The 21,174-nt window shown below is 36.6% G+C and overlaps 3 protein-coding genes across 5 annotated transcripts; 1 reads left to right on the top strand and 2 right to left on the bottom strand.

The window, feature by feature from the left end:
* Nucleotides 1-557: 557 nt before the first annotated feature.
* SAC3A (SAC3/GANP/Nin1/mts3/eIF-3 p25 family) lies at nt 558-9,578 on the top strand. 2 transcript variants are annotated; one of them, XM_087126783.1, is made up of 14 exons: nt 558-1,168; nt 1,971-2,092; nt 2,189-2,837; nt 3,426-3,851; nt 4,323-4,424; nt 4,821-4,918; nt 5,491-5,674; nt 5,936-6,421; nt 6,545-6,685; nt 6,828-6,887; nt 7,133-7,263; nt 7,878-8,011; nt 8,117-8,346; nt 9,147-9,578. In XM_087126783.1, the coding sequence occupies exons 1-14, from the start codon at nt 1,112-1,114 to the stop codon at nt 9,246-9,248; spliced, it is 2,922 nt and encodes a 973-aa protein (XP_086982909.1). In that variant the 5' UTR covers nt 558-1,111; the 3' UTR covers nt 9,249-9,578. The 2 variants fall into 2 exon arrangements, with proteins under 2 accessions (XP_086982909.1, XP_086982908.1); XM_087126782.1 differs by having other exon boundaries at nt 1,971-2,837.
* A 574-nt stretch (nt 9,579-10,152) lies between these two features.
* LOC111798612 (Pre-mRNA-splicing factor 3) lies at nt 10,153-15,627 on the bottom strand. 2 transcript variants are annotated; one of them, XR_002815728.2, is made up of 7 exons: nt 14,762-15,627; nt 13,199-13,483; nt 12,621-13,064; nt 12,330-12,524; nt 12,082-12,242; nt 10,667-11,861; nt 10,153-10,387 (listed from the first exon to the last, which is right to left on the bottom strand). XR_002815728.2 is itself a non-coding variant. In XM_023681862.2 (6 exons), the coding sequence occupies exons 1-6, from the start codon at nt 15,497-15,499 to the stop codon at nt 10,985-10,987; spliced, it is 2,700 nt and encodes an 899-aa protein (XP_023537630.2). In that variant the 5' UTR covers nt 15,500-15,627; the 3' UTR covers nt 10,444-10,984. The 2 variants fall into 2 exon arrangements, 1 of the variants encoding a protein (XP_023537630.2); XM_023681862.2 differs by lacking the exon at nt 10,153-10,387 and having other exon boundaries at nt 10,444-11,861.
* Nucleotides 15,628-15,955: 328 nt separating this feature from the next.
* On the bottom strand, nt 15,956-19,432 carry LOC111806545 (Protein kinase superfamily protein). The gene has a single exon (XM_023691912.2). It carries the CDS (start codon nt 18,627-18,629, stop codon nt 16,161-16,163), a length of 2,469 nt encoding a protein of 822 aa, XP_023547680.1. The 5' UTR covers nt 18,630-19,432; the 3' UTR covers nt 15,956-16,160.
* Nucleotides 19,433-21,174: the final 1,742 nt, after the last annotated feature.

Here is a 21,174-nt window from a genome sequence, read left to right as displayed (position 1 = left end):
TAAAAATTTGACATGGATTTTATGTTTAATAAATTTAATTTTCAAAAATTAAAAATTAAAATCCAAATGGGTCTAGATTTGGTACTTTTTTACTTATTTATTTAGCAACTTAATATGTCACACTAACAAATATAAGGAAATAAATGACTTTTATTTAAATAAAACGGTGAGAAATATAAGGTATATCGTTGAACTAAAAAATATATAATTATTTTTAAGTCAATTTAAGAAATATTAAAATACAAAATATTTATAGACATATTTATAATTTATTTTACATCCATATAATAAGTAAATAAATAAGATATATTTTAAGATAAAATAAATGGTAAAAAGTGTATCAATTTTTTATATAATTATATTTAATTAAAAAAAAACAAATTGAAAGGTGGTTTTTTTTTAATTTTAATAAAAACATTTCCAAATTTAGGACATAATGAAAACCTAGGGGCGATTTTGTATAATTTAATACACAAAATAAAAAATAAAAAGCGAAAATGCAATTTGACTGATGCAACTGTTCGTATAAATAAAATAGTCAATGCGTTTTAAGACGGGAAAGAAAAATTTTGCAAGAGAAAAACGGAAAAGGGCAAAAGAATACCAAACTAAAAATAATCATCCCCCTCCACTTCCAAAGATTTCCCTCGGTTTCCGACGCGTTTCTGAATCTCTTTCCCTCTCCGATAAAACTTCAGTTCGAATCCATCCCTTTTATGTGTGCTTTGGACTGATTGCATTTGGAATTCTTCGAGATTCTCATACTTTCTAATCGTTTTGCAATTTGGAAATAGTTTGTTTTGTTATTGTGCTGTTTTAGTTTTTTTCTTTTTTTTTTTTTTTCGTTCTGATCTCCTCGAATTTTTGTTCCCGGGTTTCTTCAATCGACTTCCGATCGGCTGATTCCGGTGTGAGAAAGTTAGTGCGTTTAGTGTTCGATTGTTCATTGTTGTGACGCTTCAGGATAGATTGGGGACTTGATTTTGGTAATTGTTTTTGAGAGTCCGTTAGGGTTTTGCATCTTTGGCGTAGAGAGAATTGGTTAGACTAAATTAAAAACCTTAATCCTTGCTTATAAGCTTTTGCTTCGTTCCGGGATGCTAATTTGACGATGAATCAAGGCGGCAATACTGAAACCTTAGTTCCTGCGCAACCTAGTTCGCTCGAGGTAATATATCTATTTCATTCCATAGCTTATAAATGTTATACATTGTGTGCTATTTTATATTGATTTTCGTGGTTTACTTGGAATTAAACTGTATATGAAACTCGAAACAAAACGTGTTTGGCTCATTCATAAGTCGGAACCGCTTTCTGTTTTGGTACTTAATAAAGTCTGTGGATGTGCCCATACGAGTAGTGGAAACGTGACCTATTCTTCTAGTTATCTATCTCTGTACTGTGTTATTTCTACCTTGAGATTTGTTGATCTTGAACCTAATTACTTTATATGTTTGCTTTGCTTCTTGCGAAGAAATATTTGAGTTTTTTGTACACGCATTTTTAAGATAAGGGGGATAAAGAAGACCGAGTATTTTGTTCCTTCTTTCATTTTTTTGGCATGATTTTGGTGGAAGACTGTGGATTGCATTTTCCCAATCTTGACTGCAATAGTATAACACACTAGCCAAGTTGCATGGATTTAGTTATATTCTGGTACCCTAACATAGGTACAATCACAGGAAAATTAAGGGGGCCTTAGAATGATTATTTTGAGTACTCATGTTGCATTAAAAACTTTCGTTAAAGCAAGTGGCGATTTTAGCTTGTGCTCATAGATGACTATTATTTTATTTCATGTGTGTATGCGTGTTATGTTTATTTATTTCTGGCTTTTGTAATCAGAGACATGAAATCAATATTTCTGTTACTGCCTGGCCATTTAGATTTTCATTGCATACAAGTTCAGTGGAGTTGTATGTATGATGGCAATGCTGACCTAATATATTTCCATATATATTGTTTTTCAGAATCAACACATTGGTGACGGAAATCAATCAGCGACGACATCAACATATCTGCCTTTGACATCCGCTCCAGAAGCCATAGCATGGGCTAATCACAAGGTGGATGGCAGTTCCAATGAGAATGGGTTGCTCCCAAATTCCACTTTCCAATATAATCAACAAGTGCTCCCACCTGCAAGAAATGTACAAGATGGTCTAAACGTGTCTTCTGTTGCTTGTAGTTCATCAAGTTTTGTGACATCAAATGCGCCACAAGATTACAATGCCTATGCACCATATTCCAATTCTTCTGATCCTTATGGTTATGCAAATGCCGGTTACCAAGGTTACTATAACAACTATCAGCAGCAACCCAACCATTCTTATTCACAGCCTGTAGGAGCATATCAAAACACAGGTGCTCCTTATCAGCCCCTTTCCTCATATCAAAATACAGGGTTTTATGCTGGGTCTACAAGTTATTCAACCACTTACTACAATCCTGGTGATTATCAGACAGCTGGAGGTTACCCAACTAGCAGCTATAGCAATCAGACTACCTCCTCATGGAATGGTGGCAATTATGGAAATTATGTTCCTAATCAGTATTCTCAGTATACAACTGATTCTAGTGAAGCTTACAGTTCGAGTTCTACAAATGCAAATTCTCTACAGTATCAACAACACTACAAGCAGTGGGCCGATTACTACAGTCAAACAGAAGTTAGCTGTGCCCCTGGGACTGAAAAACTGTCCGCGCCGGGTACTGCTACTGCAGGCTATCAGGTTCATGGTTCAACTAATTATCCTGCACCAAACAGCCAACCTCCACCTTCATATACCCCCTCATGGCGGCCAGAATCTGGTTCATCTGAACTGGTTTCTGCTCAGGTTTGAATTTCGTTTTTACCATGTATATGATTGGAATAACTTCTTGTATAAGGGCATGTATATTTTTAAAATTTTCTTTTATGTACTTGTGGTATAATTGATATGAAATTTATTTGTTCTATCTTGAATGTATATTTCATGCTTCTGTAGAGATGTGATAGGATAGCCAAATGGGTAATTCTGTCTGCACTTAATTCTTTTAGTTTAACCATGATTATCTGTTTTATTTTTCTGCTCCCTTTTTCCGTAATTTTGTACCTCTCTTCAGTTGTTTGAACTCATATTCATTTTGTCTCCCGTAAACCCTCGCATTTAAATATTGACTTTTGATTCTTTGATAAAAAAGTTAGAACTGACATGGCCCATGGTTCATCTTATTCCTCTAATTGTCGATTTTTTGCTGTTTTATGTTTTTTGCAAGCTCAAAATTCTGCCCTTAATAGTTCTTTGCATAATGTTGATTACTTTCGTGACATCCTTAAATAATTGCAATTTATTGCTGACAATGCTTAAACTTTGTGGTTATTTATAAAATTTGCAACGATTATTTGGTCAGTTGAACCACTATTCTTTTGCCCTTTTTTCCAGCCTGGTGCTGTAAGTAGTGGTAATCATGATGGTTACTGGAAGCATGGGACTCCAAATTCTCAAGTGCACCTTACTAATGCTACTCAACCTCACTTTGAAAAGCCTCTAGATTTAAAAACTTCTTATGATAGCTTTCAGGATCAACAGAAAAGTGCAGGTCCCCAGGGGCCTAATTTACAATATCCAGCACATTTGGCTCCCCAGAGCTATCAGTTACATTCACAATCTGTTCCACCTTTGGAAGCTAGAAGGACCAAGCTGCAGATTCCAACAAACCCTAGGATTGCTTCCAATTTGAGCATACTAAAAACCAGCAAGGATAGCTCCACAGCTGATGCTGCTGTACAACCTGCTTACGTCAGTGTTTTGCTGCCGAAGCCAAATGAAAAAGAATTGTCCAATGATACTGCAGAGTCTGTCCTGAAGGTTCTTTTCTCATTTACTAATTTTTTTTTCCTGAAAATAAATGCACTTTTTATGTATTTATGGGCCACTTGTTATAACAATGTACTGAAACGTCAACATATTAAACCATAACTCAATATCCCTCACATTGTTTCAAAGTAGTCTGAAGGATTGATATCCATAGCCGCAGAAAGGCAGCAGTGATCATTCTTTGTGCTTTTCATTTATTTAGTGTTGAATGTGCTATATAGAAGCCAGTGAAATTACAAAAGCCTAATGCTTCCTATTTGAGTTTTAGCTATGAATTCCCTCGTACTTATGAATACGATAAAAGAAAAAGGTGAGAAGTCTTGGAGACATGAGGGAATTCGGAACTTGGTGTCCCTTTTCAAAGTTGTGGGGGTTATATGAAATTTTCATCTATTTGATTTTTTTTTTTTTTTTTTTTAATATATATATAATAAGATGTATATATTTTTTTTTTACTTGCAGCCTGGAATGTTCCCTAAATCATTGCGTGGTTATGTTGAGAGGGCTTTGGCACGATGTAAAGATGAGAAGCTGATGACATCTTGCCAATCAGTTCTGAAGGAGGTATTGTGCTTTGATTGAAGTTATTGCACAAAGCAGTATAACTACTTGAGTTTGTATTTATTATCTTCAAGCTTCAATTTTGATCAAGCGTGTCATTGTCTTAATCTTTTAGTTTGTTTGTATATGTCAATTTTTTCAATCAAATAGACATTGTATAATCCCACCCCTTTTTTTTTTTTTTTTTTAAGTTTCGTCCTTTATCCATTAATTTTTAAAATAATTATGTTATCTAAGGTTCATTTTTTGGTGGTTTCCTTATAAACTATTTGTTATATAAACTACACAGTTAGCTATCTTTTCTTTGTACAGCTTCTAAATATTGGTGCATATTGCCTTTGCTTTTTAGTGCATCAAATAGACTTTGTTTGGCTGATTAGCTCTTTCTTTTCATTTCAGATGATCACAAAGGCAACTGTTGATGGCACGCTTTATACAAAAGACTGGGATGTTGAGCCTCTTTTTCCGCTGCCTAGTGCGGATGCAGTTAATTCAGAGTACTCTCTCTCTCTTTCTCTCTCTCTAAGCTTAAGTTGGTGCCTATTTGTTATATGAAAATTTAACTACTTTTATTTTTTATATGATATTATATTGTATCATAAGAAGTGGCATTAGTTTCACTTCGCATGAAAATTCTTCGGTTTATTGGTTATCATGTTTCCCTTCCCGTTCACTCTTCTATATTTCTTATAACCCAAAGCAGTAAAAAATTGTAGACCACGGGGTAATGTCTCTCTCTCTCTTTCTCAACTGGAAGCTTTTAAGCCAAAAATATCCATTTTAAAATATATGGATAAGAATGCATTTGGAGAACATGAGAGTTGTTACATTCTTCCTCTCAATGGATAGAAAATTATTACCAAACCCAAATATTTTTGTTTGCATAGGCGTTAGATATGGGTTGAGTGGTTTTGAATAAAAATCTCTAGTACAAGTGGTCTAAAATTTCATTTCAGTGCTGATAATAGGAAAGATTTTTGTCTTCGGTATTATGGAAAGCATTTGAGTTCCCTTGTATCGTTTATATCCTGCAATATGGAAACAGAATCTGAGGTTTAATTTTCTGCAGCAATTTACATGGTTCAACTCCTCTTTCTTCATTGTCGAAGTCCAAGAGAAGCCCAAGCAGAAGATCCAAGAGTAGATGGGAGCCTTTACCTGTGGAAAAACCAGCTGAAGCACCTCCTTCTTATAGTAATGGTGCTGCTACAAAATATGGTGGCTGGGCCAATGTTAGCGAAAGGGACAAAAAGGTAAAGGTCTTTCCTTACTTCACTTTGGCTATTACCCTACCCTTCTGTAGATAGTTTCTCTCTCCTTATTTTTATGATGTCGTAATAGTCAATCTTGATTGCTGTTATACTCTTGTTGCTATACACTGGATAAGATATGTTTCATCTTTGTTGCCCCATTTTCCAAATATTGAAGGTCTATAATTTATGAATGTTTGGTTGATAATCATGTGCCGTCTTAAATAGTTGTTTAAGCTGCTTGACTTGAGAAATCGCATGCAGAATTTATCTGGGAATTCTGAGACAAAGGATGTGAGCAATTCAAGATTCACTCTGTGGAATCAGAGAACTGTGGGCAAGATTTCCCAAGGACCAGCAAAGAAGCAGCGAGTTCTTGATGGGAGTCCACTTGATAATGATGGGGCATCTGGCGATAGTGATAAGGAGCAAAGTTTGACAGCATACTACTCTGGGGCCATGGCACTCGCAAACTCGCCTGAAGAAAAAAGGAAACGGGAAACCCGATCCAAGCGTTTTGAAAAAGGGCATGGCCATCGTGGAGAAAATAATCACTTCAAACCTAAAAATGCTGGAATTGGAAGCTTGTATACTCGAAGGGCTAGTGCCTTGGTTCTTGGAAAAAATTTAGAGGACGGTGGCTGCAGAGCTGTTGAAGACATTGACTGGGACGCTCTTACCATTAAAGGGACTTGCCAGGAAATTGAGAAACGTTATCTCCGTCTTACTTCTGCTCCTGACCCTTGCAGTGTAAGCATTAATATCTAGCATTTGTTCTTTTCAGGACAATCATAATTGAGATTGAGTGAAAATAGCAGATGGTAATTTTTTCTATGAACTTTATTATGTTCATTTTGTATCTTTCCTTTACAGGTAAGACCCGAAGAAGTACTGGAAAAATCTCTCAATATGGTTCAAATGTCTCAAAAGAATTATCTATATAAATGTGATCAATTGAAATCCATTCGTCAGGATCTGACTGTACAGAGAATTCGCAATCAACTAACAGCTAAGGTATACTTGTCATCTCTCTTTATTGGTTATAGAGGATTTTTTTTTTTTTTTATCGATACTCAATGATCATGTGCAATTCCATGTTTATTTGCAAACCCATCTTCCATGTGGAATTATTTTAACGCTTGGTGAAATTTCTCAGGTATACGAGACTCACGGTCGAATAGCCTTAGAAGTTGGTGACCTGCCGGAGTATAATCAGGTTTGTGTGGAAATATAATTGCTGGAGTTTCAATTTGAGTACACAGATACCATCTTCTTGACTTTTGTTCCTTCTTTATTTATTTTTTTGTAGAAAAGATGACTGCGGTCCACTGTTTAATTTTAAAGTCTAGTGGTTTAGTTTTTTTACTTTAATGATTTTGGAAATCTTTTCCTGGTTTATAAATTCGAAGAAGGAACTATGTAAGAAGATTCAACTTTCAAGCCTATTTTCTGTGCTTTCAGTGCCAATCACAGCTAACGACTCTGTATGCCGAGGGAATTGAGGGATGTTACATGGAATTTGCTGCTTATAACTTACTCTGTGCGATCTTGCACTCTAACAACAAAAGAGATCTATTATCATTGATGTCAAGGTCAGTGGAGCATCATTCCCTGTTTTTCTACATTTCTTTATTTTGTTAATTGGTGCGCCCAGCATTATGAAAGATTAGTCACCGTCTTGTAAAATTTGAATATTTACTGTTTGTGGTTTCTTTGGATTTAAGTTCCCTCAATTGAAATATTCAAATACTATGTGAACATGGAAAGGTTATTCAATTTGGTTACCCCTTCTAACCAAGGATGTGGGCTAAAACACAGTTTTCAAATCTTAACTCATACTAGCTGTTACATCGTTGAACTATCCTTTAAAACAAGTTTCTCGTGAATCTAGGTGTATCTGAAGTCAACATGCTCTTTAAAAGCCCATGTTAAATTGAAGTTTCTTGAGTAATTGAGAGCATTTATGTCCCCCGCCGGTGTTGCTTTCTTACAAAATTTAGCTAGCATGTGACAAATCTGTGGCATCGAGTAACGGTTGTTGCTCTGAATATGGATTCCTGGTTAAGCTTTTGTTGGTTTAACTTATAGAATCTTAGTTGTATTCCACTTGCTCCATATTTTTATGAACAAAGTTGATTTTTTTTGTCGAATCTTAGTTGTATCCACTTGCTGATTTTTTTGTTGAATTTCCTTGTCCTGAGGAAAGGTTGTCAGATCAAGCAAAAAAAGATGTAGCTGTTAGCCATGCTCTCGCAGTTCGTGCTGCTGTCACCTCTGGGAATTATGTCAAGTTCTTCAGACTGTACAAAGCAGCTCCCAACTTAAATGCATGTCTGATGGGTGGGTCCCTTATCCATTAAAGTTACTTAATTGAGAAATATTATGCTGGTAAATGCCAGTTGTTTTAAAGGACAAACCAATCATTTCTCTTTTGCCTCTTTGCAGATCTCTACTCAGAAAAGATGCGTTACAAAGCTCTAAATTGCATGTCTCGTTCATATCGCCCTTCTCTACCTGTTCCTTACATTGCTCAGGTCTTAGGCTTTTCTACTTCATCTGGAGATGAAGTTAGGGACAAGGACGTGGATGGATTGGAAGAATGTACGGAATGGTTGAAAGGGCATGGAGCTTGCCTCATAACAGATAATAATGGAGAGATGCAGCTTGATGCAAAAGTAAGTTGATTCTCGCCTTTATAATAATGGACGTGGATGGATTGTTTATTTTTATTTTTTATATAATGAATAACCAAGGGCCCACTAACAAGAAAAGCGCACTAGAAGAGATACTCGGTTTAGAAAAAAAAACAAAATCCTGGAAGGTATTTACAAAATTCTACTGGAAAAAAGCGTGTAGTTTTGCTTTAGTCCAAAAATCCCCAAGATTGTACCACTCCTTAAGTTTCCTGGTTGGTAAAGAGCGAGGTCAAGTCTTGCTGACCACGTATGTAGGGTATAATAGCCTATAAGTTAGCTGGGTAACTATAAATAAAAGGGTTAACCAGTTGTCTTGGAAGAATAGTAAAGGCAAGATGGCTAGGCACACACAGATATTAAAAAAAAAAAAAATTATGTTCCTCTCAAGTCGAATACTTCACAAAACAGCAGAAGGAAAAAGAAAACCTGGATGCCAGAGAGCATTTCCTTCTATCTCGAATCCCCTATGCTATCAACTAGAAAGGGTCGTAAAAAAGAACAATATGGATTAAAAGTGTAACAAGTACGTAAATAGTGATTCATCTTTATCTTTTTTGGACCATGTGCACGTATTATTAAAATTTTGGCTTAAAGTACATCGTAGTGTTACTTAGGCTGACATATCATAGTAGGACGCCTCATTTCCAAAAAGAATCGAATGCACGAGTCATGTATAATATGTAAAACTTGTTGCATATTTTGAACTCTAGAAGTGGTTTATAACATAAACTTTGATATTGTCTCGTGTTTGAATGTGATGACTCGATTTTCGTTTGCAGGCTTCATCTACAACTCTCTATATGCCAGAGCCTGAAGATGCGGTGGCTCATGGAGATGCAAATCTTGCTGTGAACGACTTTTTTACACGAGCATCCTCATAAAACAAAAGAAAATAAAGTAGGTGCATCCTGTTGTTCCTAGCAAACTGGACACTTTTACTGTCCTCAACAAGCTGATGTAAAAAACAAAGGATGCTTCATATCGACCGAACTTTCGGAGGAAGATTACAGTATTCCCATCTCCAGTTTGTAACAGTATAGAAGGATGGACAGGTACAGTGTTAAGATTTGAGTGAAACTATCAATATATGCCTTAAATGGGAGAGAGGAATAGCATTCTGTTCAGGAATCATCGTAACTGTTCATTATTTATTGGTATTACTAGCAGTAGCAAAGATTGATAGAAATAAAAGTAAATTGTATTTTAATGTATGTATGAGAATCGTATGTGATTTGAATTTTGCTATTAATTTTTTCTCCTTCGAAAATTGATTTTGTCCTGTCTGTTTTTTGTTTTTGTTTTTGTTTTTGTTTTGAAACTTTTTAAGTTATTAAAAAACAGTTTTAATGTAATTACCTGTTTTAAAAAATAAATAAAAATTATAGTTAACATATAATTGATTTAAGTTCACAATTAATTGTTTTGATTTTAATTTTGTCTTTTTCTATCTGACTTATTTGACAATTGCCTTACACACACGGTGGGCTAATGGCCGAACCAGGCATAATTATCAAATTAAAACAATAAATATGTTCTCAAAATATAAATAAATAAATAAAAGTACGCAAATTTCTATTTATTTATTTATTTATTTGGCGAACAGTAATTTCTATGGATACATTTGAATATTCATTTTTATATAATAAAAAATAACAGTTTTATGGAGCCCAGGAGGAACACATTTTTCTCTCTTAAATATCATGTTTGAAAGCAGTATAATCTGGAAAGAGTCCGCAACACTTCCTAAGGTTATAAAGATTATCAAATTAAATTTTACTACAAAAGTAAAATGAATAAAATATTTGATAGACGTGAGCCTTCAGTAATCCACATATAATTTTTCCCTTCTTCCATAAGGTCGGGAGTTCAAATTCTTATACCATACTATGTACTAAAAAAAATATATGATAAGTATTTGATGGTTGAAAATACCAAGATATATGAAACTCACTCACCCTTAATCATGATGAAATTTTATCGGCCATGACTTTTCCGCCAATGATTCAAATCTCCTATGAACCTACAATTAAAAAGAAACAAGACGATAAAAGGAAGAAGCGAATCTACCAGAGACAGTTTAAAATAACCACATGGCAATGGTAGTTAAAAGACTAAAAAAACTTTTCGTTTTGAGTGGAGAATTAATTACTTAAAGCCACCTCCCCTCATCTATCTACCAAATGGAATGGATTATCAAGCATTCCTCAGTTATGAAGGGTGGAGAAAAGAGTCACAACTCTAGATTTTCTATAAGCGTACAAGAAATGAGGACTACTATAGACGAATTGGGGCATAATACCATTTTCTTGAGATCATCTTGGGCTGATAAGATTTCCAAGTTGTGCTTTGCTACCGACTGATCATCAACAACTACAAGATTCATTTCTTTCATACAGAGGTCGGTTCTTGTTCAAGATATCAGCAAAATTTCCAGGAACCCTTCGGATAGGTGAGTTGGAACATAATGAAATCTTCTCACCTATCAATAGAAACAGCAGGCAAGACTAGCAATACTGTGATGATATGTTTGCTTTGAACAGTTCCGCATTTCCTGTATCTCTACCATACAAGACCCTGACTGAATCACATCGCATCAACTACCAGTGCAGAAGTTTGATTATATTTGATCATCAGAGAAGTTAACGGCAAGGTCCCAATAATGACCGACGCCAGCATCAGCAAAAATCTTCCGAGCAGCTGCCTCGGTCATGCACTCGTGGATAGAAAATCTATTGAAGCTAGACTTGGCAACACTTCCTTGCCATACCAATGAACATTTGTTGACAGGCTTGTCTTCATGTTCCTCCTCCTCGTCCTCCTCTTTCACAGAATCGGCCCAATTTATACGCCTGAGCATAAGCTTCCCATACCTTTTGATGGACTTGCTTCCCCCTTCAACGAACAGTACACTGATGCCATCACATATCACAGCACATCCAGACAAACGGTTCTCTCTAGCATTAACATCGACTTTAAACCGGGCCTGTGGGTGTGATAAATCATTGATTTTGTAAACAGACACAATTGTCTCAAGTGAACTTGAATCATCAAAAAGTTTGCGTTCTTTCTTCTCGCGGCCCTCTGCAGGGGTAAGTTTTCGTGCAACATTTCTATCTATGTGAGCTTGTTCCCTCTCAGCAGCTGCAGCACGAATCTCCTTCTCGAGTTTAGTAGGATCTTGGGTTGCTTCTGAGCCAAGAACTTTCATCAAATTGCTCATTTTAACTTTTGGTTTAGGTGGTTCTATCAGGCCTTGTCTAATCATTTCCTGTCTATCTTTCTCCTTTGCTAGACGACGCTGTGTACGAAGTTTTTTCTGCTCCTTCTTTGTTAGCTTTAGGGGTTGAGGAGGTGGGGGAGCTGGCTCAGCAGGAGGTTCAATAGGACGAGGATGCTCCACATATATAGTAATCTTATCCTTCCTTAATTTTTCATTGGCCACAACACCATCTCCCACATCCTCATATGTGCCGGAATGCAAAAGGGGGACATCCCTAAATATTTTTATAAAATAATAGCATATTAAAATTGAATCTCAGAAGATGCCCCAATATAGCTAGAAATTAACACAATGCTAAAAATAAAATGACTACACAACAGGAGAACGGCAAAAATGGATGTAAGCAGTTTGAACTCCTAGCTTACAATTTTTTTATATATAAAAAACAGAACATAAAAGTTCAGGAAATACCAGAATAGAAAATAACAGCTTACCACCACTCAATTTCAGGAATTGGTTCTTTCGTTTTTTCCTTCACCATAACTCTCTCTGATACTTCGATCAAATTCGGATTTATATCAGGTGCAGCCTTTGCCTTGGCCAATTGTGCTTGCTTCTCTTTTCGTTCTTTAGCTTGTGCCTCTCCAAATTTACTCTATAATGAAAAAATAAGAGATTTTTCAATATGAAGTATGCAAGCATTCTTACGCCAAAAAACAAATGTGAAAGAAACTATAAGTACCCTCAATTTTATGGTTTCAGCCTCCTTAGACCATTTCCCTTCCTCAACAAACTGGAAACTCATTCTCTTCGGCCTCAGCAATTTCGTTTTATTTATACCCATCCTCTCATCAAAATGAGGGTTTGAATCTGGATCCACATCAAGTTCAGGTTTAAGAATCTGAAATGCATCCTTTTTTTGCTTGTTGATGTTAACCTGCGAATTTAAAAAATATATACAAGGTCAATCCATTCAAATTTCATCGTTAATAAAAATAAAAAACTCTAAAAGTTTTATAAGTTCATTCCAAACCTTAAGAGTACTAAGGTTGCTGGGTTTGGTTATATTGACAACATTTCCTTGTTCGTCAATTTCCCTGCCAAGTGCATCAAGACAAAGAACAGGGGCCTTGACTAGCTTCTGTGGAACAGCAACGTCCGTTGCTGTGTTCCCTGGAAACAAATTTATGAGAGGAGCAAACTCTGGATCCTGTCGAAATCCCATCCTAGCAGCGAGCTCCTGTGCACGTTTGACAGCTTCAAAATGGGGTATAGAGGTAAGGCCAGCCAGAACATTAATACCACCATCAAGTGCACTGGCAGCAGTAGGTAATGTTGACAAACTTGATGCTACCCCGATTGAAAGGGTTGTAGCATTATTTGTAGTTGCCGATTGCCCCAATACACCAGGTTTAGCTTTCTCCTCCGATTTCACAACTGAGCTGCTTGCAGAACTTGACCCCCCAACCTTCTTCATCTAAAGGATCAAATAGAAACACTTGATACACAGACGAAATACCCCATACATGCATCCATATATAAGTAAAACCAACATTAGAGTATGGGGAAGATAGCTAGGCTGGATCAAAGTATCTCTGTTTCCTAACTTACCAGAGGAATTTTCTTCAACTTCTCGGCCAATTCTTTCTGCATCTGTAAGGCTTTCTTAGCTTTAGCTAAAGCATCGAGAGAGAGATTTCCACTTTTCCCAGCAGTTGAAGATGTCCCATCTGTACTAGATTTTCCATGAACCTCATGAGATCTGGTAATACTAACTCCCTTATTTTCATTTGTGGTAGAAATTGAAGATACCTTGATAGGAAGGGGATGACTATGGTGTAAAAAATTCTGGGGCACACTTGCTGATGACATATTGATGGGTTCTACCATAGCTCCCTGCAAGATTATGACGTTAGCTCCTTGAGTTCACTACTAGCCACTGCCTAAAGGCATCATAATCATGAAAGAATCTCAATATTATAGAACTAATCGATATATACATAATACCAAAACAAATGTAAACAAGGTAAGAATCACTATAAGGAACCTGTGCGTACGTTATAAACCATACAATTAACAAAGGTACAAAATATGTCTGCTCTGATATCCAAGAAACATCTAGTAACCTCAGTCTCACTTCCACTTCAAAATTAATGACTAGAAGATTGTCAGGATGCTTGATATACCCATGAATGAATAAAAACCCATACTTGAATATAAATATTTCTTCTTCGAAACAGAATACATCCCCTCAAAGCTTAAACTTAGAAAATTCATTATGGTACAACTTTAACTTGCATAGCTTAATCAAATAAAATCCCTGAGCTTATATCCATCTATCAACAGCACCTAATTAGAATAAGACTATTGTGAGCATAATTGGGAATTTCATACTATCAATGAAATGGGTTCTTATACAAAGAAACATAACTTGTTCACGACTATACATTTCATAGCCCTATGAATAATACACATCAAACTTGTTCACGACTATACATTTCATAGCCCTATGAATAATACACATCCTGCCGACAAAAATTCTCAGGCTTCACTATGTTTAGAGAGAGACGAGTTTTCCCACACAAAATCCCCCTCTCATAAAGAAAGCCAAGAGGTCACACAACCACATTATAATTAATTTCCTGCAAGTTCCGGAAAACAAGGATTTAATTACTCTTTGGATCTGATGCATCTTTCTTCAGATAAATTTACACGCAAAGCTCTAAAAGGAGGAAAAGAAAGGGATGTTGAGCGGGGGAAATTAGTTAGAAGGAATGTTAGTGAGGGCTCAAGCCCATGTAGCGACCTCAGCAAGCCTAAGGGGAGAAACAACATAAAGTAACAGAGAAGAGTGAAGTCAGCGAGGAAAGAACCTTGAAGTGTTCAGGAGATACGAAGGAACTCTGGAAAGTCTCCTCAAATGTACTTTGTTCCATTTTTCAGAAACAAGAGACACTTTCCCCACCACTGATGATTTGAAAACAATGGAACTAATTGAATTACCAAATGAAATGTAAAGTAAAACACAGTGGCAAGCATAGATGACAGAACCTGATCGGTACGTGAACGCTTATGAGCAGTTAAATGGTTTTACAATCAGTGGCAATGTTTTATGAAGATATTATACTAGTGTAATTCATTACGATTAAAATGGAGTATATGCATGGAACTTACATTCCCCAGTGACCCTTTATCATCAATGGTGCCTCCAAACTGAACTTTCCCATCCTCGGCATTTCCACCATTATCCTCTTCCTCTACCCTATCCTCAAACCGCTTCCTCTCCCTCCTTCCCCTACCACTCAAGTTCGCTTCGCCATCTTTCTCATCGTCAGCCAATCTCCTCCGCTCCTTTTTCGCATCCGTCTCAGCTCCATTCACTTCATTCCCATCTTCAATCCGTCTAAGATCCTTTCCATCTTCCGAAGCCCTAGCCTTCTTCTCACCGCCATCAAACCTATCCTCACTTCCTCCCCTCTCCTTCCTCTTGTTTGAGCGTACAGAATTCTGGGTTGGCTCGAACGACCCTTCCTGTTCATGATCATTGTCTGATTGCTCGTGCCTCACCTCGCGCAGCTTGCCCCGCCCTTCACTTCCCTCTCTCACCCCTCTCGGTTCATTTGACCGCTCTCTCTTAGACGAATCCCTGTCTCTACTTCTTTCTCTATCCTCCCTATGATCATAAGACCTTTCCCGCCGATGTTTGTGATCGCGCGGCTCATGGGAACGCTCGCGCTTCGAATCACGGTCCGATCGATGGTGCCGCCGGCGATGGTGGTGATCGGATTCACGATGCTTTTCATCCTTAGAGAAATGCTTTTCCTCGGCGTCTCGACTTCGATGCTTGTGGTCTCGAACGCGTTCTTCCCGAGAACGCTTGCTCGATTTCTCCTTCTCGGAAACCCTATCCATTTCCAGGCGTCCACAGGCTCTGAACCTGAACGTCCTTCCCCCTTTCTTCTTTCTCTCTGTCTAGGGCTTCGCTCTATCTACTCCAGATGAGTGAGAGAGTTCGTCCGGGCCGGATTGGCAGAGCAATTGCGGCTCACGTTTATGATGGGGTTTTCTCGGTTCTTATGAACCGGCCGGCTGAATTTTGAACCGTGACATTGAGATATTCTATCCGCCGCCACTCCACTCAAGCAAAAACTCTCTCAAATTATTAAGTTGTCTATAAAATTGTCTCGCAGTTAAATTAATCTCTAAAATTTTAATTGTTTAATAGATTGAAATTCCAATATTACCCTTAACATTTTATAATTATAAGACGATAGTATAAATTTATTCGAATATTATATTAAAACTAAAACATAAAGATAAAATGACACTTTGGTGACCCCAAATGAAATGAAAACTCGAACACCGCCATACCATTTAAGTTCCGCTACGATTATATTCCAACGGTACCAATATTTTCACTATTTATAAGAAATATATATAAATCAATTCCATCACCTTAAACAATGTGAGATGCACCATAATACAATACACATAACAGAATTGAATTCCTTCACTTTTATACAAAATCTACTGATGATTCATTCGTGTGTTCTTCTCTAATGATGAGTGTAGCCTATCTCATATCTTCCCTCACCATTTGAGCAAATACCTTACTCATCGAAACACCGGCGATATCGACAGCACTTCCCGTGCTGAATTGAGTCGTCGATACACTCGCCTCCCAACTGTTGGAAAGATCAGCTTGTGAGGATGATTCCTTTAAATGAAGAGATCTTTCATTCCCTTGGAGTTGGAGTGCACACTCCAGATTCCACAGAATGTTTCCCATGGTTGGACGATCCATCCCGCATTCTGCCAAGCATTTCTCTGCTGTCTCTACGTATTTTCTTAGAGATTCTGGCTCGACTTTCTCGACAATACGAGCATCAACGATCGCCTCCAGCTGATCTCTCCCCTTCCTCATCACCCATTCAATTAAATTCACCTTTTCCCTTGGAAGAGATGGATCAATGACAGGCCTACCGCAAAGGATTTCAAACATTACCACGCCAAAAGAGTACACATCTGATTTTTCGGTTAGTTGCTGCGTCGTTAAGTACTCGGGATCGAGATAGCCAAAGCTTCCTTTCACCGCTGTACTGACATGAGTCTTGTCGAATTCCGGGCCGATCTTCGAGAGTCCGAAGTCTGCAACTTTGGCCATGTAGTTTTGATCTAGAAGAATGTTTGCAGTTTTGACATCTCTGTGGATGATTGCCTTTGTGGAGCCAGTGTGAAGGTAGTGAAGTCCTCTAGCTGAGCCAATGCAGACCTCAAGCCTTTGTTTCCAGCTCAAACTTGGAAGTTCTGATCCATACAAATGGTCTTTGAGGGTCCCTTTTTCCATGTACTCATAAATTATAATCATCTCATCTTGCTCATCGCAGTACCCGATCAGAGATACCAAATGACGGTGGCGAAATTGGGATAGCATCTCGATTTCGGTTCGAAACTCTGCAAGACCCTGCTGAGATTTCGAAGTCCCTCTTTTCACTGCCACTTCTGTGTTGTCCCTTAACATTCCCTTGTAAACTTTCCCAAACCCTCCAAGGCCAATGGCTAAACTTTCACTAAAATGATCTGTAGCTTCCAGAACAGCTGCAAGAGGATATCGATAACCAATTTTCGAGCTCGAAAAGCCAACAGATCCAATGATATACTTGCTTTCTCTTCCATTCACACCATAATTGTCCTCTTCCTTCGAGTGGCGAACAAGCACCAATCGCCTTCTTCTTCTGCACAACACAATGACAAGAGTGGCCAAAACAGCAGCAATAAGCAGTCCAGCAACCAAGCCTGCTATAAGACCAACTTTCACATTGGAAACTTTCTTCGAGTCTAAATCAAATGAGGGTTCGTCAAGGCTCCCCCGAGAATTGCTTATTTTCATGATCTCGAGCCCATTAAGAATGGCAGCTGAGTACTCATGAAAGTTGCTAGGGCCAACGCTGATTTTGAACTTAGATCTGTCAATTGGACTGGCTATGGTGTCCAGGACATAGGGTGCACCTAGGATGCCTGAAGTGAGCTTACCAATATCAAGATGATCTTTAACCTTCCATGAGTTAACATAAACATTGAAGGACAGCGATCCGAGAGAAAGATCTATAATATCACAGAAATGATAACGAATCAGATATTCATAGCCAGGATCGACGTCAAATGACCACGATACATTCACATTAGCATTCGCATCCGCATCAGCTCCTAATTGAGTTGCTGTTCCATATACAGAACGGGGGGCCATAATTTCAGAGTCACTTGTCATATTCACTTTTGTGAGATTTGACACAAACTTTCCAACGATGACCTGATCATTATGCATCAAGAATGGCCCATCCGCAACCCAAAGGCGTGAGAGAGTATCATCATTCGGATACACAGTTTCATTGCCCATATTCACTCTAGCAACAGTCTCCAAAGCCCTGTTCCCCAAACTTCTTACAAGCTTCTCAACGGTGGGAACACTCGAGGGAATCAGTTCATTAGGGACAGAAACAACTTCCAAGGCATTGATGAAGGCAAATGAATTCACCATGGGAGTGAATGTAAGAACAAGATTACTGGAAGTAACATTCAGAGAATATTCCTTGATTACCGAGCCACTGTCCATCTGAAATTCTTTGAGAAGGGTGATATTTTGAGCAGAAACTGAGAATCTAGCCAAACTCAAGTCCATGTTTCCAGAAACAAAAGGGTAAAAGTAGAGGCGGATCCAGTGCCTGCCCTGCTTCTTTATTTTGAAGTTGTATTTGGAAGTTGTTTCAAATATTTTTGCAGTTCGAAGGAGAGATGAGAATAAGAACAATGGAGATGAACTAGATACGTTGCTTGTAGTGGAAAGAGATTTCCCATTTGGGTTGGAAAGAATATTAGATGAAAGATCATCAGATATAAATAGACGATCTCCCACTGTACTATTGGAGGATGATCCACAATCGATCAGAAAATTATCATCGGGAGTGAACCCTGATGAAAGAGATGATGATAAGCACAGACCACAAAGGATCCAGATGAGAAAATGATCATTTGAAGCTCTCATGGCGGCAATCTTTCAGAGATGAAGCGAGATTTACAATGAAGATGATCAAAACAGAAAATAGATTGAAAAAAAAAACAAAAAATCCAAGAATCCAGAAGGCGATTCCAAGAAAAACAAGGGCCCAATGAAGAAAGAATCAATCACCGCAGAAGGAAGCCTTCATTGTCCGCCATTAAAGCAAGAGTAAGAAACAACCTAGAAGAATCAATCAGCATGCAACAAAACTCAAGTCGATCAAGAACATTCAGAAATGGAAGCAAATTTGAGATTCCAAGAGACAGATGAACTGGAAAAAATAGCTTGGAACACGAAACTCCAAACAAAACGAATCCAATTACCAAGATCAAAAGAACTCAGAAGCCAAAACAAGTGAACAAGCAAAAGAATCAGATACCATCCGCCATTAACGCAAGTACTAAGAAACAGCCAGGAGAATCTCACTCTTAATTACAATCAAGGACACTCAAGTCAATCCAAGCAATCATGCAAGCCAGAACGATAAAGGCAGATGAAATCGGTTCGCTTCAATTTCAAAGAACCAAAAAGCGAAACAATAAACAACCTATCACGTTGTGTTTGACAAATTCCAGGAATGCGACTGAAAAAGCCACAAGGGAAATGGAAAGGATGAGCAGATTGGATAAGCAAGAGCGGGGTCAAAGTCGTTTGAAGGAAGGGCTCAGAACAGCTACGGCGATCGATGACTCGAAGCGGAGGGACCCATAGGCCCACAGTTGGTAGAACGGCCATTGTTTGGTATGAAAATGGCGGAGAAGCTTCGTGCTGGTGGGAACAATGGAAAGGATACGGACGAATATTTTTTCCCGCAAAATAATTAAAGAGATCTTTTAAAAAAAATTATTAATTCTAATCTCTTCGCTTCTTCTATATAAATATTTCATTAAGATTAGAGCAAGATTAGCCTGTGCTAATATTTTATAGATTAATTTTTATTTTTAACGAAATAACTATTTAAAATAAATTATAAAATTAACTTTAAAAAATTACAAAAATATTAAGGGAATTTACCGTGAACGATATTATTACCGTTATTATCCTCTTTTCGAGAATAAACAGCTATGAAAGGTTGTCAGTGTCAGAATTATGAAATAGCGCGTTTTTTTCCTTTTGGTTCATACGAGGGAGACCACTTTTTTATTTATTTATTTTTATTTTTAATTGACAAAATAATTCAATTTGCTTAGAGATGTCCCACGAGAAATTTTGATTTTATGTGGAAAATTATTTTCGGTTGTTTTTTAAAAATAAATTATATCTAAATAGAATAATTTTTCAAAATGTTTAAATAGGTAATTATAATGTAATTTTTATTTAAAGTAAATATTGCACCTCCTCTATAAATTTTAATATTACATATGTAATATAAAAAAATAAAAAGTGGGTCGAGACGAGGAATTTAAATGCCTAATTTAATCTTTGTACTCTTTCTCGTTTAACCTACAGAGATAGAATCTTTTAAATGTACACGTTCTAATGTAAATAGGGACTTTCGATTCCATGGAATAAATTGACATTTTTAGATATGCATTTTTCAACTGTTAACTCTCCCGAACAATATCGTTGTTTTTCTTTGTCTTAACCTGTCCTTTTAAAGAATACTTTTGAAGTTGCAATCAAATTTTAAGAATATAATGTCACAAATATGAGATAGAGACATTAAAAAATTCGACGTATAAAATATATTATCAAATTATTGAAATCCTATGAAATGATGATCATCATTTAGTTGGTCCAACCATTATGCAGTGGAATATAAAATTATTAACTTTAAAGCGTATAAAAATTAGTCATTTAGTTCACAAATATTTAGATTTGTGTCACATAAATCATATACTTGTAAAGCGTATAATAAGTCTACAAACTTTCAATTTGCGTTTAATAAATCTTTAAACTTAGTTTGTGCCTAGTAGATCTATGAACTATAAAACGTGCTAAATAAATTTATAAATTTTTAATTTTTAAACTTTACTAACTGACTAATAAATATATAAATTATCTATTTGTGTCTTTTATTTTTTTCATTTTGTGTCGAATAAATTACCTAAGTTATAAAATCTAATATACAAAATATAAAATTACTTATTAAATACTATTTAAATTTTACTGAACTATTATTAGATAAATAAAAATATATATATATATATATATATATATATATATATATATATATATATATATATATATATATATATATATATTCCGATTAAATATGTAGTTTAACCTAAATTAATTACAGTAATTATTATTTTAGCAGAGACTTTGAAAACTTCAAACTAAATTATTAGAAACTAAAGTTAATTAGATACATGATTTTCAACGCCAACGGTTTGATTATAATATGGCATCGAAGGCATAGTGAAGACCAGAATGCCTTCAACGTTCTCGTTTGGACGGCAGTTCACCAATTTTCTTCTGGTTTGGGTCAAACTTATTAATGGGAAAAATGTGTCAATTTAGGGTCCACTCTAATTTCAACCGAGATGACTTTATGAATCGTGTTACATGTGGAAAATTGTATGCATAA

This window comes from Cucurbita pepo, chromosome 1 (genome assembly GCF_057944985.1).
Source record: "Cucurbita pepo subsp. pepo isolate OVF chromosome 1, ASM5794498v1, whole genome shotgun sequence".
In the NCBI taxonomy this organism is placed as follows: Eukaryota; Viridiplantae; Streptophyta; class Magnoliopsida; order Cucurbitales; family Cucurbitaceae; genus Cucurbita; species Cucurbita pepo.
This window is presented reverse-complemented; position numbering and strand designations above follow the sequence as displayed.

Bases quoted from the DNA above. Each gene is read 5' to 3' on its own strand.
- SAC3A (XM_087126782.1), top strand. From the start codon at position 1,112: ATGAATCAAGGCGGCAATACTGAAACCTTAGTTCCTGCGCAACCTAGT. The intron at 1,169-1,970 runs GTAATATATCTA...ATTGTTTTTCAG, and splicing joins CGCAACCTAGTTCGCTCGAG to AATCAACACATTGGTGACGG. The intron at 8,012-8,116 runs GTGGGTCCCTTA...GCCTCTTTGCAG, and splicing joins CTTAAATGCATGTCTGATGG to ATCTCTACTCAGAAAAGATG.
- LOC111798612 (XM_023681862.2), bottom strand. From the start codon at position 15,499: ATGGATAGGGTTTCCGAGAAGGAGAAATCGAGCAAGCGTTCTCGGGAA. The intron at 13,484-14,761 runs GTAAGTTCCATG...ATAATCTTGCAG, and splicing joins ATAAAGGGTCACTGGGGAAT to GGAGCTATGGTAGAACCCAT. The intron at 13,065-13,198 runs GTAAGTTAGGAA...TTGATCCTTTAG, and splicing joins AGTTGAAGAAAATTCCTCTG to ATGAAGAAGGTTGGGGGGTC.
- LOC111806545 (XM_023691912.2), bottom strand. From the start codon at position 18,629: ATGAGAGCTTCAAATGATCATTTTCTCATCTGGATCCTTTGTGGTCTG.